The following is a 16,674-nucleotide window of genomic DNA, read 5'->3' on the forward strand; positions in this document are numbered from 1 at the left end:
ACTTCTAAGTCATGTGAAACTCCTGTTAAAATCATTTGAAGGCACAGAATCAGTCCAGAACCAATCCACATTCTCAGGGGAGAAAGACTCACCTGTCATAAATAACATTTGTAGCTATTGGAGTAAAGCTTAAGAGAAATTAATTTAACCAAAGAATGTCATGAATGTGTGTTTAGAGCTGCATTGATTGCAGTTTTCTGGCCGATCCCTGGTTACCGATCTTTAAAAAGCCTGACCTGCCGATTTTGATTTTGGCTGATATAAATTTGTTTTGTCTGAAATGTCGCTAAATATAGGGAAAAAAGTCACCGAGTTGGCAACAGTGGGATGAATATTGTTAACTGCAAACGTACAGACCTGGCCTGGTGGGCCAGTCTGTCAGTCAAATCTCTCACAGTAGAGCAGAAGAGGACAGAGACTGATTTTGAAACCTTTGCTGACAAAGATAAGATTAGGAGATAAGATGGGCTTCATATGTAAGTGTTGACCAATCACGATCCCCCAAAATTAAGGAAATCGGCACCCAGAAATCAACTGGTTGATAAATCAGTTGGCCAATAAATGTATCCTATTATACATGTATACAATGTAAACAGCACTTCCAGAGATACAATAAGTTTATAGCAGGTTTGTGAATGATCTAATGATCGGGTTGCTGATTGCAGCAAGTCCACATTGTTAGCAGAACTGGAGGGCCCCAAATCCAAATTTCGCTCAGGGCCCCATGGAGGCTTGGGTCAGCCCTGCAGGTGGGGCTTGATCTCTCTGTGTTGACATTTAAATTTATGACCTCCTCTCAAAGTACAAGAACAAATGTGACCTTTGAGTCTGTACCAAGGTGGTTTTTGGCTGAGCATTTGTATTGTCCAGAGTCAGAAGAAGATGGCCTCTGGATGACCAGTGTGCCCTGCGGGTGAAGCAGCTCACTACCCATAGGCCGACCCTGCTCCGCTGTTGAAAGAACTGAATGATCTGGAAGTTCCCAGGTGATTTCTGGCTTTGGAATTCCAGTTGCAATGCAATTGAGCTTTAACGGTGTTCCAATTATTGCCGTCAGTCTAGGAGGTGAACCCATGGTGATCTGTGGAGGGTAAGCAATCACAAGGACAGGAACGGTAATGAGCGCCTCTCCAGCATTGTTGCGAGCCCTGCAGATGTAGTTTCCGTTGTCATGGACAGTAGTGTCACGAACAACCAGAGTACCATTCTCTAGCAAATGGTAGCGACCAAGTATCTGAGGCTGAGAAAAAGTGTGACCACCAGGAATAGTCCAGTAGATTCTGGGTCGGGGACTTCCATCAGATAGACAGTGAAGATAGAGGGGCTCCCCAGAAATGCTGCGTATGACGCCTTTAGGCCTTGTGAAGATGTACGGCTTCTGTCCAATGTTCAAAATGATTAGTTTCTCTATGTAGCCCACAAAGTTCCGGGCCCCACAGCGGTACTTTCCAGAATCTTCTTCACGGGAGCTATAGATGACTAAAGTCCCATCCTCACCTGGTCTGAGATGAGAGCTGTGCCTGGATCCACTTGTAATCCGTGTTCCATTAGGCAAAGTCCAAATGATCTCAGGCCTTGGTTGACCATCGGCTGAACAATTCAGAATGATAGTTTTTCCAATCCGAGACATAATACGTTCATTAAAGGGGTTCTTGAAGATTGGCCTACGCAGCACACTGGTAACCTCCAGTTGCACGACCATAACTGCCTCTCCTCCATCGTTCCTTGCCAAGCAAATGAATTCTGCACTATCAGAAGGTCGCACATTCCGAATCTCTAGAGTCCCATTGTGATGGACATTAATCCTGCTGCCAAAGTATGGTGCTGAAAGAAAGATATTGTCAGGCATAATCCAAGTGACGGTTGGTGTGGGGTCACCTTCAGCCTTGCAGTCTAAAAGTTTCCTAGTGTGTTTTATAGCCACATCTTTGATAACTGTTCTGTTCTGTTGGTAGCCATTGATGATCGGAGGATCCCCATCAATGTCTAACTTATAAATCCTTTGGTTTTCTCCAACAGGATTGCGAGCCATGCAGACATACTCCCCAGCATCAATAAGTGTCACATCTCGTATACCCAGTGAACCATTGGCGTGAATTAAGTACCGCTCATTTGACGCCGCTATTACATCATTGTTAGATAGTCTCCATAGAATTTTTGGTTTTGGCTCCCCAAACGTTTCACAGTCAAAGCGAATATTTCCTCCAGGCTTCACTCTGGCGTAGGTTTGGCTTGGCGGGCGTATTCTTGGGGCAGCTGTCACCACGGTAATATGTACATGCATCTCATCTTTTCCCACCTGGTTCTCAGCGTAGCATGTATAATCCCCCTCCTCAGAAGTACTAACCTAGAGAAATATAAAACGAAATGTTAAAATTAGTCTGTGAGTGTTTTGCACAGATGTGCCATTGGTAAAAAGGTATACCTGGTTCAAAAACAGAGTTCCATTTTCAAACAACGTATAGCGACGTGCTCGTCCTCCTCCATGGCCAGCATCAGCCTGCAAAGCACTGTTGACCATGGTGCCATCTGGTAGGCCCCAAGAGATTTCAGGTTTTGGTGCTCCTGAGGCTTTGCAGTCTACTCTCAAGTCTTTGCCATAGTGAACCTGTTTTTTCCTGTTAAACTTAGGCTCTATTTTGGCTGGCTTCATCGACACAGTGACCCTCGTGAGCTGAAGAGCATCTCCAATTGGACTTTGTGCCACACAAAGGTAATCTCCAGCATCTTTCTCACTTACTGTGTTGACAACGAGGGTTCCATTAACCAGGACCTGAATTCTGCTGCTCATCCTGAAAAATACATAACAGACAGTACATGTCACTGTACTGTCTTAAAACTGTGATTTACAAGATTTAAGTCGTTGTATAAACGTGAGAAATAAGTCCAATGTTATTACCTGGCTGCAACTAAAGAGCAAATAATCAAATTTTCACATTCGGATTGTATGAACAATACTTGGAGAGAGCAAAGCAAGTGCATTTTGTTGAAAAAGACAAATTGTTCTCCTTTTAAAATCACAACAGAGGCCGCAATATGTAAAGAATGATAGCTAGCATTAATTTGTCTTAAAACTGTCATTACATTACAGGACAAACACTGCTTTTTTCGGTGTTTCCTTGAGGAATTGCAATGCAGTTTTAATCTACAGTATGTATTTGCTGGAAATGTCTTTATTTTGCATAATATTGCTTTTTTTTTTTTTTTTTTACCTGTGCCACTGGTCCACAACAGCTTTTGATGGAAGCCTCCAGAGGATCTTTGGTTTAGGTTCTCCTGTTGCTGAGCAGTCGAGCCTTAACTGATCCCCAAAAGACAGCTCTGTCATGTTTGGAGATGTCTCCACTATCTCAGGTGGATGCTCTTGCTTTTCCACTGACAGAGTTACTACTCTTCTCTCTGAACCAGTGGAGCTGGTAGCAATACATTCATATTTTCCATCGTCTTCTGCATTCACATCTTTTATAAAAAGGGTCCCATTCGCAAGCATCGATATCCTTTTTTCACTCATACGTTGATGAGATCTGACCACTGATCCGTCATGGAGGACCCAGTGAATGCTGGGATGTGGAGTGCCGTAGCTGCTGCAAGGGAGCCACAGGTTTTGTCTCCACCTGGCTTTCAGCTGCTGCCGTTTTTGCTCAACAATACCTGGGGGTGCCGCAACCACCTGCAGTCGAACAGTAGCCGTATCTGCTCCTGCTGGATTACTGGCAATGCATTTATAATATCCCCTGTCATAAACAGACACATGGTCTATAATCAGGGTCCCCTCAGATGATACCAGTACCCTTCCTCTCTCTGTATTTTCACCCCTAACTTGGGTCCTGTTTGCCAAGATCCAAGAAATCATGGGTAACGGTCGGCCTTCAGCTTTGCATTTCATTTCCACTCTGTCTCCTGTTTGAGATTTAATTTCTCTCATTTTTGGCTCAAGGATCCGTGAGGGGTAGGCTACCACAGAGAGGGTAACAAGAAGTTTGTCTGATCCAAGGTCATTCTCAGCGAGACAGAGGTACTGGCCACGGTCCTTAATATTGGCATTTTGGATGGTTAGGGTTCCGTTGCTCAGCACTTCAAACCTGCCCGTTTTTTCACTGATGGAAATAGTGTTTCCTAAGACACAAAAAAAGACAAATAAGTTAAAAAAATATCAGTAACCCATACAAAACCAGTCAAGGGAAATAAAAAATAGACCAAAAATTTAAAATTTGTGATCTTCGAAAACAGAAAATCTGAGACGGTGTTCAATCTCAATCATCCAATGCCAGGACTGTTGTTCAGTATGTTTTGGAAGTTTTCCTCATTAAGCACAACTCACTCAAGTAAATCCTTTAAGACAAGGTCTCTGCAGAACTTGCTGATATGCTAAGTACGTGAAACAGCTCTCTGAATATGCAAAGTATTTGGAAGGTATGCAAAGCACAACCCCTTGAGTACTTGAGTACCTACTCTAAGTTACTTGCCATGAATCAAATTCAGAACAAATACGTGCAGATACAGTAAAGATCAACATTAACTATATTCCTGACAGATTTAGATTTATAGTTCTATTAATTTAACCAAGACGTTTATTTCTAGTTGCAAATGTGACTGAAGGAGTATGACATTTGAAAATAATTTCATTTTAGCAGTTCTTTTTTTTTTTTTTTACAATTTAACAGTTGCATGTCAAAAATTAGCTATATTCTTTTCAATAATTAATGGAACCGGTTTTATCAAAATTACAGGATTTACAGAAGAACCACAGAAGGAACTAGCTGGTCAAAATAAAAATAGTCATTTAAATCTGAATCTGCCAGGAGGAATGAATGATTGTGAGCTTAAGACTACATCTCAAGAAAAACATGTTGTATTCAGAAGCCTTTAAATATAATTATGTTTTCCAAAAAAAACTAAAGATGTGAGCTTTTAATCTTAATTTTTAAATGCGACAGATGAATAAAACTGTAAAAGTACCTGTGAATGAGGAGAAGTGTTTCCAGGTCATCACCGGAGGCGGGTTTCCCACAGCCTTACATGGGAGGAAAGCATCTGAGTTGGACAAAACAGTAAAGCTTGCTGCATTTCCTCCAACTATCCTTGGTTTGCTCCTCGTGGGTTTTGATGTGGGGTTTAGTGGAACAGTCCTGGCAGTGGTAGCTTCATTGTCCATGAAATGATTAGGAGCACCAGGGATAGAGTTATAAGTGACTTTTTTATCTTTAGAAAGGACATTGTTATCTTCCTCTGATGTAAATGTAGTCATTGTGTCAAAAGCAAGACCTTTCTCTGCTTTTCCCTTTGCGTTGCTACTGTTTTCTATAGGTTCGATTGTCCTGTGTGGTGACTGGAGAGAGGTGTCGCCATTATTTCTCTGTATCGGAGGTCTGACATTGCTGACTCTGTTCTGAACAGTTACATAAGGTTGCTTTGTGGTTCTAGGCATCAATGTAGTTGTATGGTGAGGGTTTGAAATTGTGTAAGCGGGACTGTAAAATGAAACAGATTGTGTGGTTTCATCATTTGCATTTTTCTTAGTTGTAACCTCTCCAGTCGAAACCACATTTGTCTTAGAAATGACTTTAGTAAATTTCGGCCTCTTGAAGAGCCTCCTTCCCCCAAAAGGCTTCTTTCTTCTTCCCTGTTGTCTTCTTCTTCCACCAAAGCTCTGGTTGCTTGCAAGTTGATTTGAAGAACCTCCAGATCCTGATGTTAATACTCTATCAGGATTGTCAACAGAATGTTGATCGACAGTAGGTGGAGCAGGAAGAGTTTGTATTTCTGTTGGCGTTTGAGCTGTATCCAAAGACCTGGAATAATCAGATGCACTTGTTTTAGTTGGGTAATATTCAGTTCCAAGTGTTGTAAACTCAAAATCTCCAGATGTTAAACCTTCATCGTCATCTAACGAGCTCTCTTTGCCGTTTGCACTTCTAGATGGTGACAGAGACCAAAGGATGCCTTGTGGGATTGTCATGGTGGTAGTTTCATCAGTAGGGAGTGTAGTAACTGATGTAGTCTGAACCGTAGTTTTTGGTTGAACAAATGGTTTCTTTAATTTGCCCAGCAGTTTTACCCTTTCACTGCTCTCAAATAGTCTGTTCCATGGTATCTTTCCATGGATAACCTTAGATTTAGTTGTGTTAGTTTTTGTGGTGCTAATTTGCTGTTCTTCTTTTGCGGTAGGAAAAGGACAGATTGTTGAATAAATTTCTGGTGCCTCGGCAGACGTTATATAGTCAGAGGAGACCTCTGATCCAGACTGAGCATGGATAACAGGGGTATTTGCAATGTAATGATTTGTGACAGAAGTTGCAGTTTTTTGTGTAGAGGTAGGCCTTTCTCTTTTGCTTAAAAATGAATTGGAGGAAAGTGTCGGAGTGACGAGCTGAGCATTAGTCGTCCCCGTCTTCCTGTTTTCGTCGCAGTCACAATCTGAGGAAATATTTAAAGATTGTAGATAAGTTTGTGGAAATTGTATTTTCTCAAAAACAGAGTTGGTACACATTTTTTATGAGAAAAGATGAAAAGGTGAAGAGAACTTTTAGACAATGGGATAGGATAGAAAGTCTGTAAACACAACCGTTTTTGCATTCAAAATAAATAATATACTATTATATATATAATAAGAGTATATATATACGCATACATAAAACGTTTTTCATACTTTGTTTTGTTAGACTGTCGAATCCTCCCTAAAGTCAATATTGCAAAAAACCCCCCAAAAAACAAAAAACTGCTAACAGCTGAACTGTCTTACCTGTGGTATTTTCTTCCTTCTTGACAGATGGCTGTTTAAATCGATTGATAAAAGCCTGTATGTCAGTGATCCTGTTGGGTTTAATTAACCTCCTTCGACCATGCAGGGTCCTCCTGCCACCTTTTCCTCTGTTGCTCTTGTGTGGAATTATTTTGATCTGTTGCTTCGAGATGATGGTGGAGCCGGCAGGCAGCTGTGGAGACTTGATTGTTTGTGTAGTGTGGAAGGTGATTATGTCTTTCTCTCTTTCTGTGGTAGTAATTGCTGTAAAAGTCATTTGGCTCTTTGGGTCTGTGTGAAGTACGAGCTCCAATGGGTCTGGATCATCCATTACCGGAGTAACGTTGGGGTCTGTAGTCAGTGCGAGTGCTGCCCCGGTGGATGTTTCCATCTTCGCAGTTGGTTGTTCCAAAATGCTGAGGTGAGTTACTTGTGTATCATCTCTCCTACTAAGCTGTAAGGTGACAGGGTTCAGATCTGGAGGTGGCACACTGGTTCTTTCCAGTGGGTAAAATTCTGTTATCCGAAACTGACTTGGTATATGTGTGTATACAGGCTTTATTGGTTTATATGTTTCCATAGTTTCTGTGGTTGGTTTCACTTTCCATGGGGCAACAATGAGATGCTCTTCTTTATAACCCCCACCAGAACCAGTTTCCTCCTCAGCAATATAAACTGTGTGTGGATTTTTATTTTTGACACTCTCGTTTACTGTGCTGGTCTTTACTTTTGATCCATCGTGAGCTTTTTCCATTAATTCAGCAAATTTGTGTGGGTCAATCTTCCTGGAAGCTTGAGCAAACACCCTACTACTCCAGATGCGTCTGTTGTGAGCTGCTCCCCTCCTTCTTTGTCCCATTCTACCATGAGGACTTCCTCTCCCCTCTAGTCGCAGTCTAGGGTAGGGCCGATCTGAAGTGACAGTCCTGGATTCCTGACTCATTTTTTCTGAAGGAGCAGAAAATGCATTCTCTTTGAGTTTGACTGTATGATCTTCCAAACTGGAATCCATCTTGGAGTCCATCGCCATTCCTGATCCTTCACTTTTCAGATCCGTCATGCCCTCAAACCTTTCTGCGGATAGTGTTACCTGAGACACGAGTAAGTCAATTCCCAGGTGATTAGCAACCAAGCACCTATAAAATCCTCGGTCCCTGGCTGTGAGGCCTTGAATCAGAAGTGTGCCATTCTCATACACCTTTCTATTTGCTTGAGACTTGTCGAGCACTGAGTGGTCGGGGAGAATCCATGAAACAGAGCCCCTGGGACTCCCAGTGGAGCTACAGTCAAGCGTAAGCTTATCATCAATTGACTTCGAGAGCTGTAGACCATTAACCCCAGCCTCCTCCACGTCGGGAGAAAGTACAGTCACCCGAAACGTGAGGACATCCGCATCCAAGTAGTTTGTGGCAATGCACCGGTACAAACCAGTGTCAGAGGCATCTGCGCCACGAAGAGTTAGCACCCCATCAGCAGAGATCACGATCCTTCTGTCCTCACTGTAAAAAGGAGCCCGGACTTTACTTCCATCTGGTAAAATCCACTCCATCAGAGGCTTTGGATCACCTTGGATATGACAGCTCAACTTTGCCACACCACCTATGTTAATAAAGAGACACATTTTACAGAAGCCAGAACATTTATTCACAAAAATACAGTAAGGCATTCCTAATCTTTCAAAGAAGGTTACATAAGAGATGAACCTACCTGCAATCACAATGTGCTCAGTCTTAGTTTGATTGTCTCTTTTGATCATGGTCCAGGAATAACGACCTCTTTTTGTAGGTATAGCTTCAAGCTGTAAACTGACAATCGACTGGTACTTAATATGCAAGGTAGAAAAGGTGGTTGTAGTACGATCAAGCTGGAGGCTCACTTCTCCTTGCATTAACCATGCAGGAGTTGCTTTAATGTCAGCTTTAATGTTTGTTGTAATTCCTTCCTCTCCAGCTTTCGCCTGACTGTATCTGTAAATCATTTCAGGTGTTCTGGCCAGCATCACGCCTCTCTCGAGCCTCATAGGAGAGTCACTGTAAGTGGCCAGGATCTGCCAGAGCTGTTGGACGTGTTCATGGTTGACGTTACACACCAAATATGTAGTGATAACGGTGGTAAGACCTGTCACAACTCTTCCCTCGTCCTCTGTTGCGGTTTGCGTCAGGTTTTCAAAAGCAGTAGGCGTCTGAACGGTACATGTTAGACTGGCATCTTGGTAAGACTGGTCAGTCAGGTTCATCTGTATGGAGCCTAACGGGGCAATAAAGTCCTTGGGGTAAACAGGGATAAAGTCCCCTTCCTCCAGGCTTATGTTTTTCTGCTTGAGATGGGATTTAATCCAGGGTTTGGTACAAACAAAGGCATCACGGTGGAGGATAAATACAGGTTGACCATGGTGAAGGGCAGGAGTTTCACAAACAGGACACAGCTGGCCTTGCCTGTCTCGCTTACACTTCAGCACACCTGCAAGCAATTACCAAGTGGTGTTCTGTTTAGTTGGCTACACAGAGGAAAAGAACAGTTTACACATTATCCAAGTCAGAACTTGAAAGTAAAACTTGTGACCCAGAAAAGATTAACATCATGCTGCAAAAATATGTGAGTTATGAGTTCACTTTTGGTAAATCCATTTATTGTCCCTGAATCACAACAAGGACTACTCAATTCTATCCTGACTAAACTATATAATTTGCCTTTTCAACGTTTCTTGTCTTTGGTTTTTATCTGTACCTGGGTATGCTGAAACAAGCATTTTGCTGCATTTAGCAATATTTCTAAAAAGATTTCTCCCTTTAAAATGTTTCTTATTTTGTTCAGACATAAAATTTAATGCATTTTTATGAAGAAAAAAGATAATTAGAAATCAATTAAACCTTACACAACTACTACAACACCATCTTGGCATTCTTAAATCCAAAACATCCTCATATTTAGCCCTCCCACGATCTTAAGAGACGGGGTCATTTAGACCCCATGTGTTTTTTTACTCTCTGCGCGGTCCAGCCGGGGTCGCCCTGACCCCGTGTGCGCTTTTGAGTTTTATTTTTCTTCCCTGCTGTTTGAATGTGGCATTTGCCGCAGTCCTCTTGAGTGTATCGGTAATACAATGGGAGGGCTCAAAGCCAGATAACCTAAAGATCTTAAAACTGTGGACCAGACATACATTTTCAAGCAAATGACTGATTTGCTTTTATTTTTTTTTTAAAGAAAGTCATTCATTTTAAAACTGACTTTTCTAAGACAATAGCAGTGTTTGGTCTCATGAATATGGAGGATAACTTAGCATCTGATACTGCAGTGTCTTGAAGCCTACTACTGTCTATTGCTATTTACAGAAGATTGCTTGGTTAAACAAGAGGAATTTTTAACTGGCATGTGTATATTGTATATTGGGAAAACAGAAGAAAGACGGAGTGAACACTTCTCTGCAAAGATTAGTGATGCAGGCATGGAGCATCCCAAAAGTGAGGGCTGAGAGCCTGATGTAGATTATGAGATTGTGCCACAGCCATAGGACAGAAAACTCAAGCAGGGAAGAAACAGCCAGACAGCTGAGATGATGCTGTTTGAAGTTTATCAGGTGATAATTTGTTTTCTTTTACATTATAAAGATATATATATATATATATATATATATATATATATATATATATATATATATATATATATATTTACTTTGAAGGTGTTCTCTATTTCTACAAAATGTTTTTCATCAATTAAAATCCATTCTTCCTGTCTGTTTCATGATAACTAGCCCCAGCTGCGACTGGTTTTTGTCTGTCCTAGCCAAGTAAAATCAGAGTGTGAAGTGTGAGTGAGAAGCTAGCGCTCTCGAAAAATATTTTACCTCTCTAGATTAATCCCCCTAATAAATCTCCAGTTCATCAACTCGAGTTGGAGCTAGAGACTTTACAAATACTACTTTATTTATGTGGTATTGAGACATGATTTCATCATTTCAAATACAACATAGTTGCATTTAACTTTCCTATACTCAGGGCTGCTTAGAGCTTTATTTATTTATTTTTTAAAAACAAATTCCCAGTATCGTGACATGGAAATGAATGCAACTATTCTGAGATAAAAGCCCAAACACCACAGGAAAGAAAAATTATACATGCCTCTAAGGCCACAAGCGGGCTAAGTTCACAAAAAGTGGTTCGCAAAGCTGAACACTTTTACAGTCAAATACTCACCAGAGTTCCTTTGTATCCACTCTGAGAACCACTTCATCTGACAATCACATCTCCACGGGTTGCCGTGGAGGAAGAGGTTCTCCAACTGACTGCAGCCTAAGAAAATGTTAGCAGGCAGAGTGCTAAGAAGATTGTCTGACAAGTGGATGGTTTTTAGTGAGGACACTTTGAAAACCTGGCTGTGTCTCAGTGTGATGAATGTGTCTGCGTGGAGCTGCTGGAGTTGGTTGCCCTCCAGCTGGACCAGCTGCAAGTTTGTCAGGCCATAGAAAGCCTCTGGGTTGATAAATTCTATCTGGTTGTGGTCTATGTGGAGTCTCAGCAGGCTGTTCAGGCCTTTAAATGTCTCTTTGCGTAATTCCTTGATTTTATTATGTGACATCTTCAGGACCTGCAACGAACAGGCGGTAGAAACGATTCATTAGTGTGATTTCAACATATCAGAATGCACGTCTTACAAATGCCATTGTTTGTCATCCGATTATTTGTCTAGTCTGAAAACTGTCACACAGTTTGTTAGTGGACTTGATTTGCATGAAACAATAACAACACTAAAAAAAAGCAGAAATCAAATAGTTTCGTTGGAAAAGTCATGCTGTTGTCAAAGTTTGCTAGCATGGTATCTGAAAGGAACTAAATACTATTTTTCTGGGTCTTTACCTAATAAAGACATACTATTTTAAAGCATTGTAATTTACAATGGCTTCTCAGGAGGCAATGCTATTTTGACCTTTAAGAACATTTTATGATTGTAATCTGTTAAAACACACATTATTTTACCTGTAAAGACCTGAGATCTCTGAAGGGGCTGTCATCCATGCTGTGTATGGTGTTGCTGTGCAGCATCAGCAGTTGCAACTTCTCAAGCCTCAAGAAATCGCTTTCTCTCAAGAAAGTTAGACCATTGTACCTGACAGCAAAGAAACTTCAGCTTTAGTTCATACAGATTGGTGGTTGCATATCTACAGCATGTGTAAATGAGCAAGAGTGCCAACAAAACACAACCCGACGAAGCACAACATACAGATGGACGAGCAGGAGAAGGCTAAACAAAAGATGTGTTCATGTAAGTGGCACGAAAAGAGCAACATTTTGAATGACAAATTTCAAAGAGGGGCCCTGACATGAATCGACAGTTAAGTCGTTAAGATGATAAGTTTTGCCTCGTTGACATGCAGCAACAGGCACTTCAGGGTCTCACCGTCCTGAGGGTGCGGTCAGCTTTTTCACACCTCTGTCAAAATCTTTTTGGAACATGTATCGGCTTGTTCACTACTGTTGCTAAACACAGCAACAATGCCAGCCTTGCCATGGCGAAGCACAGCACATCCTCTGTCCTGAGAGTTCTCAAGTGAAATATCGTTCAGACACAATAGCGAACGACGGGAAGTCGGATAGTATGAGGGGCCGTTTAGGACAAAATTTACGTTTTGTCTCTCACACACTACCAAAAAGTCTCGCATACTCCAAAAAAGTAGCCACGCACACTCCAAAAAATTACGTTTTGTCTCTCACACACTACCAAAAAGTCTCGCATACTCCAAAAAAGTAGCCACGCACACTCCAAAAAATTACGTTTTGTCTCTCACACACTACCAAAAACTCACGCATACTCAAAAAATAGCCTCGCATACTCAAAAAATTACATTTTGTCTCTCACACACCATTCTATCTTCTCCGGAGGCAACCAGCACTTTGACAGGCGCATTAAACGATTCAACGACTGCCCGCAGTGCTACAGTAGATTCAGAACTCTCATCTCTGTTCCGTTCCGGAGCGGTGTTTAAAATGGCAGCTGCCTGACCAATTCTCTCTCGTTTCGAATTAGAGTTAGCCATGTTCGGTATAGCAAACTCTTTCTTCTTCGGCACTAGTTGGCGCCGGTTAATAATTCCTGTAATACTGGCACCCAGTGGACAGATTGTACTACAGCAATTTTGCTCTTTTTAATCAATCAATCAGATTCATTTATTTCTATAGCACATTTAATCTACAAGAAAGTTAAACGTTCTATATATATTTAAAAGCACAAATATACTAAGTAATAGAACATACAGTGAGTCAACAATCGAAAATTATAGTTTAGGATCTACGCATGCGCAGTTTGATCCAAAAATTATGCCCCGCCTCTTCCGTGACAACTCTCACACATTCAAAAAGAGTTTCGCTCTCACACATTCATAAAAAGTCTCGCTCTCACACATACATAAAACGAGTCTTAGTACTGTGTGTGTGTTCAACTTTAGTCTTGTGTATGTGAGAGATAAACGTCTGTGTGTGTGCGAGCTGTTAGCAGTGTATGTGAGCGAGAAAATTAACGTTTGTGTGTATGTGCCCGAGCTGATAGTAGTGTATGTGAGCGAGAAAGTTAACGTTTGTGTGTGTGCGAGCTGTTAGTACAGTGTATGTGCGCGAGCTGGTAGTAGTGTATGTGAGCGAGAAAGTTAACGTTTGTGTGTGTGTGTGTGACATTTTAGTAGTGTGTGTATACGCAATTTGAGTATTTTTTGAATGTGCGTGAGTAATTTTTGAGTGTGCGTGGCTATTTTTTTGAGTATGCGTGAGTTTTTGGTAGTGTGTGAGAGACAAAATGTAATTTTTTTGAGTATGCGAGAGTTTTTGGTAGTGTGTGAGAGACAAAACGTAATTTTTTGAGTATGCGAGGCTATTTTTTGAGTATGCGTGAGTTTTTGGTAGTGTGTGAGGGACAAAACGTAATTTTTTGGAGTGTGCGAGGCTATTTTTTTGGAGTATGCGAGAGTTTTTGGTAGTGTGTGAGAGACAAAACGTAATTTTTTGGAGTGTGCGTGGCTACTTTTTTGGAGTATGCGAGAGTTTTTGGTAGTGTGTAAGAGACAAAACGTAATTTTTTGGAGTGTGCGTGGCTACTTTTTTGGAGTATGCGAGACTTTTTGGTAGTGTGTGAGATACAAAACGTAATTTTTTGGAGTGTGCGTGGCTACTTTTTTGGAGTATGCGAGACTTTTTGGTAGTGTGTGAGAGACAAAACGTAAATTTTGTCCTAAACGGCCCCTCATAGATAAGCGTTCTTTTCCCAAAGCAAAACAAAAAATTTGCATCAGTTTCATAGCAAGTGCAGCTTGATGAGTTTTTGCCTTCACTGTATCAGTCTTCCAGTCCTCCAGAGCTACCATCCTGCCACTTTTTAGATGCATATCTGCCAAGTCACACAGTTGAATTCCCCTACCAGGATTCATTTAGCCTTTCAGAAACCCGATAACGAACAGTTTATTTTGTTCAAATGAACTGGAGAGGTGTCGCATTTAAAAGCTGCAGGATGGAAGCTTTTGAGGACCGGGCATGGACACCCCTGCTCTATATACTTGTTTTCCTTTGCCAAAAGAAAAAAAAAGGACAATGCCGGTCCTAAAAATACCTCTAACTCCTCTCAGTCGTGTACAAAACAGATTTTTTTAAATTGAACTTGTGGGTCAGTAATAAATCTTACCCGTCGTAAGAACTATCCAACACATTTGTCGCCGCCATAATAGCCGTCAAGTAGTGTTGGTTGTTTTCAATTTATTTCACATCTTAAAATCAATTTAGCAAATAATTAGAAACATCATGGCAGTAGTTAAGTATTGCAGGACAACCTGTCTTTTAGTATGAAGCAGTTATCTGAGAATGCAGTAGCTAACAGTAGTTTCTTTTTGTAATGTAAATGTTTTTGCCAGCCTTTAAAATTGGAGAAGTTTCTTGTCTGATTGCAAACAGCTGTACAACCTGCTGAAAGTTGGGAACAAAAAAAAAAACAAAACAAAACAAAGCACATACCCAAGGTTAATTCTTTCCACAGCTGGTGGGAAGTGGTCAGGTACTGCGGTCAGATACCTGAAGGTGCAGTGCACTTCAGCGGGAATGTGACACACACATGATTTGGGGCAGTCGGCGCACGACGGCTGCATGGCAGCCAACAATAACAGAGCCCCCAGTAAGCGCCTGCGTAGGCAGAAAGCACTGCGGTCACACACGCTCATGGTGCAGCGGGCAGTCATGTGGACGGGGCTTCAGGAAGGAGGATGCGACACTTTGACCTGATCCATTAATGAAATCCACCTGAAGAGAGAGAGAGAGAGAGAGAGAGAGAGAGAGAGAGAGAGAGAGAGAGAGGCTTGGCAAATTCAGGCAAAACCTCCTGAGAGAAAGATGTCGTTATACATTTATTGAAGTTAAAGCACAGAAAGGATTAAGTGCACCAGCATGGTTTAAGGTCCTACGTTGAGCATGATTTAAAGCTCATGGCTTAAAATATTATAACAAAAATGTGAAGTAGAAACAAAAAGGGAATCATAAACACACACATATTGACATGTTTACCTTTTGACACTGTATAATGACTTTTCTTTAAGAAAGTATCTGCAAGTGTTGTGCCACAACATCTTTTTATATTCAGCTCATCATAATATGTTTTGTGTAGAAATTATGAATCCATCGCAAGTGGAGTAAAATTAACTGGTTTTTAAAAAAAAAAGAAGCAAATATCAGAGAATTATTGTCCTAAATCAATATTACAATTCTGATGGGAAAATCCAATTACATCTTATGAAACATTTGCCTACTAAAGAACAATAATGAATATTACCAAATAATGCAAGCACTTTTTAAAGATAAGATCAACACACGCCACTTTAAGTAAAAAAAAAAAAAAAAAAAAAAAAGAAAGAAAAAAAAGGCATGCAAAAACCTCACCTCAGTCAAAAACAGCAGATGAAAACAGACTCGCTGCACATGTGAAGTTGGAGAGTTCTTCCTTAAGCTATTTAAGGTCCACATTGAGTTGGAGCATTTCTCCAGTCTGCTGTGTAGGAAGAACAAATCTGGTCATTTCTGCGTTTAGCGTCTGCAGCTGAGCGCACACTCCGGTCTCCTCCACCCCCAGCAATTTGCTGTAGTGAAGTCCTAGAGCAACTCCAGCTATCAAACACCGAGGGAGTCGGGTTGCACAAAACACTCTCCATCCGACAGACCCGATATAAAAAAACAAAAAAAAAACAATAAATTGTTCCCTAACTCGAGGAACTGCAGAGAATAATGCAATTATGAACCCGCTGCCAAGACGTTAGAATTTTTTTTTTTTAGGTGCAAAATCTCTTCTAAACAGAGGCAGAGAGTTATTCAGATTTTATCAGATAAGTTCAAAGTATGTGTTGACATGAAACGATCCCACCTTTTTCTTACAGAAAAACAATTCATGATTCAGTCTAATATCCAAGCATAACATTATAAAACGTTATTATCTGTTTATTATGTAATTATAAGCACACTTGTGTTTTTGTGTGTGCTCCGGTGGCCAAGCCATGACATTTCATTGCCAATTTCACTTACGTTTCTTTGTGCAATGACAATAAAATAAGCCTAAGTCTAACAAATCACCAAAAACGCCAACACACACAATCCTTATAAACAGTTTACTTTGATCTTTTTATTGAAAATCATTTGTAATTGCCGACGTTTTTATCCCTGTGTCTCCGTTGCACACGCAGACGTGAGATTCTGCATGTTCCTGTAACTGAAGGCTAATGAAGACGTGGTTCCAACAGCTACAAACTCTGTCGCTTGTAAAAAGAAAGCCAGATACGCATGCAAATGATTAACCTGGCATGGCGAGAAGGAAGAATGTGAAGGATTATTTAACAATACAGGGCAGACATTTTTGACTGCTTTGAACTGACAAACACAACCGTGAGTTTCTATCTACTGTTGCCATATGCTTTCATG

General features: G+C 40.9%; 1 protein-coding gene across 1 annotated transcript; it reads right to left on the bottom strand.

Annotated features, from left to right (window-relative positions):
• Positions 1-278: 278 nt before the first annotated feature.
• Positions 279-15,843, bottom strand: igsf10 (immunoglobulin superfamily member 10). Its single transcript, XM_023351976.1, has 10 exons — positions 15,646-15,843; positions 14,731-15,012; positions 11,716-11,845; positions 10,936-11,326; positions 8,450-9,202; positions 6,743-8,341; positions 4,960-6,417; positions 3,213-4,116; positions 2,426-2,792; positions 279-2,347 (listed from the first exon to the last, which is right to left on the bottom strand). Exons 2-10 carry the CDS (start codon positions 14,949-14,951, stop codon positions 797-799), a joined length of 7,374 nt encoding a protein of 2,457 aa, XP_023207744.1. The 5' UTR covers positions 14,952-15,012; positions 15,646-15,843; the 3' UTR covers positions 279-796.
• Positions 15,844-16,674: the final 831 nt, after the last annotated feature.

The sequence above is a fragment of the Xiphophorus maculatus genome, chromosome 18 (genome assembly GCF_002775205.1).
Source record: "Xiphophorus maculatus strain JP 163 A chromosome 18, X_maculatus-5.0-male, whole genome shotgun sequence".
NCBI lineage: Eukaryota > Metazoa > Chordata > Actinopteri > Cyprinodontiformes > Poeciliidae > Xiphophorus > Xiphophorus maculatus.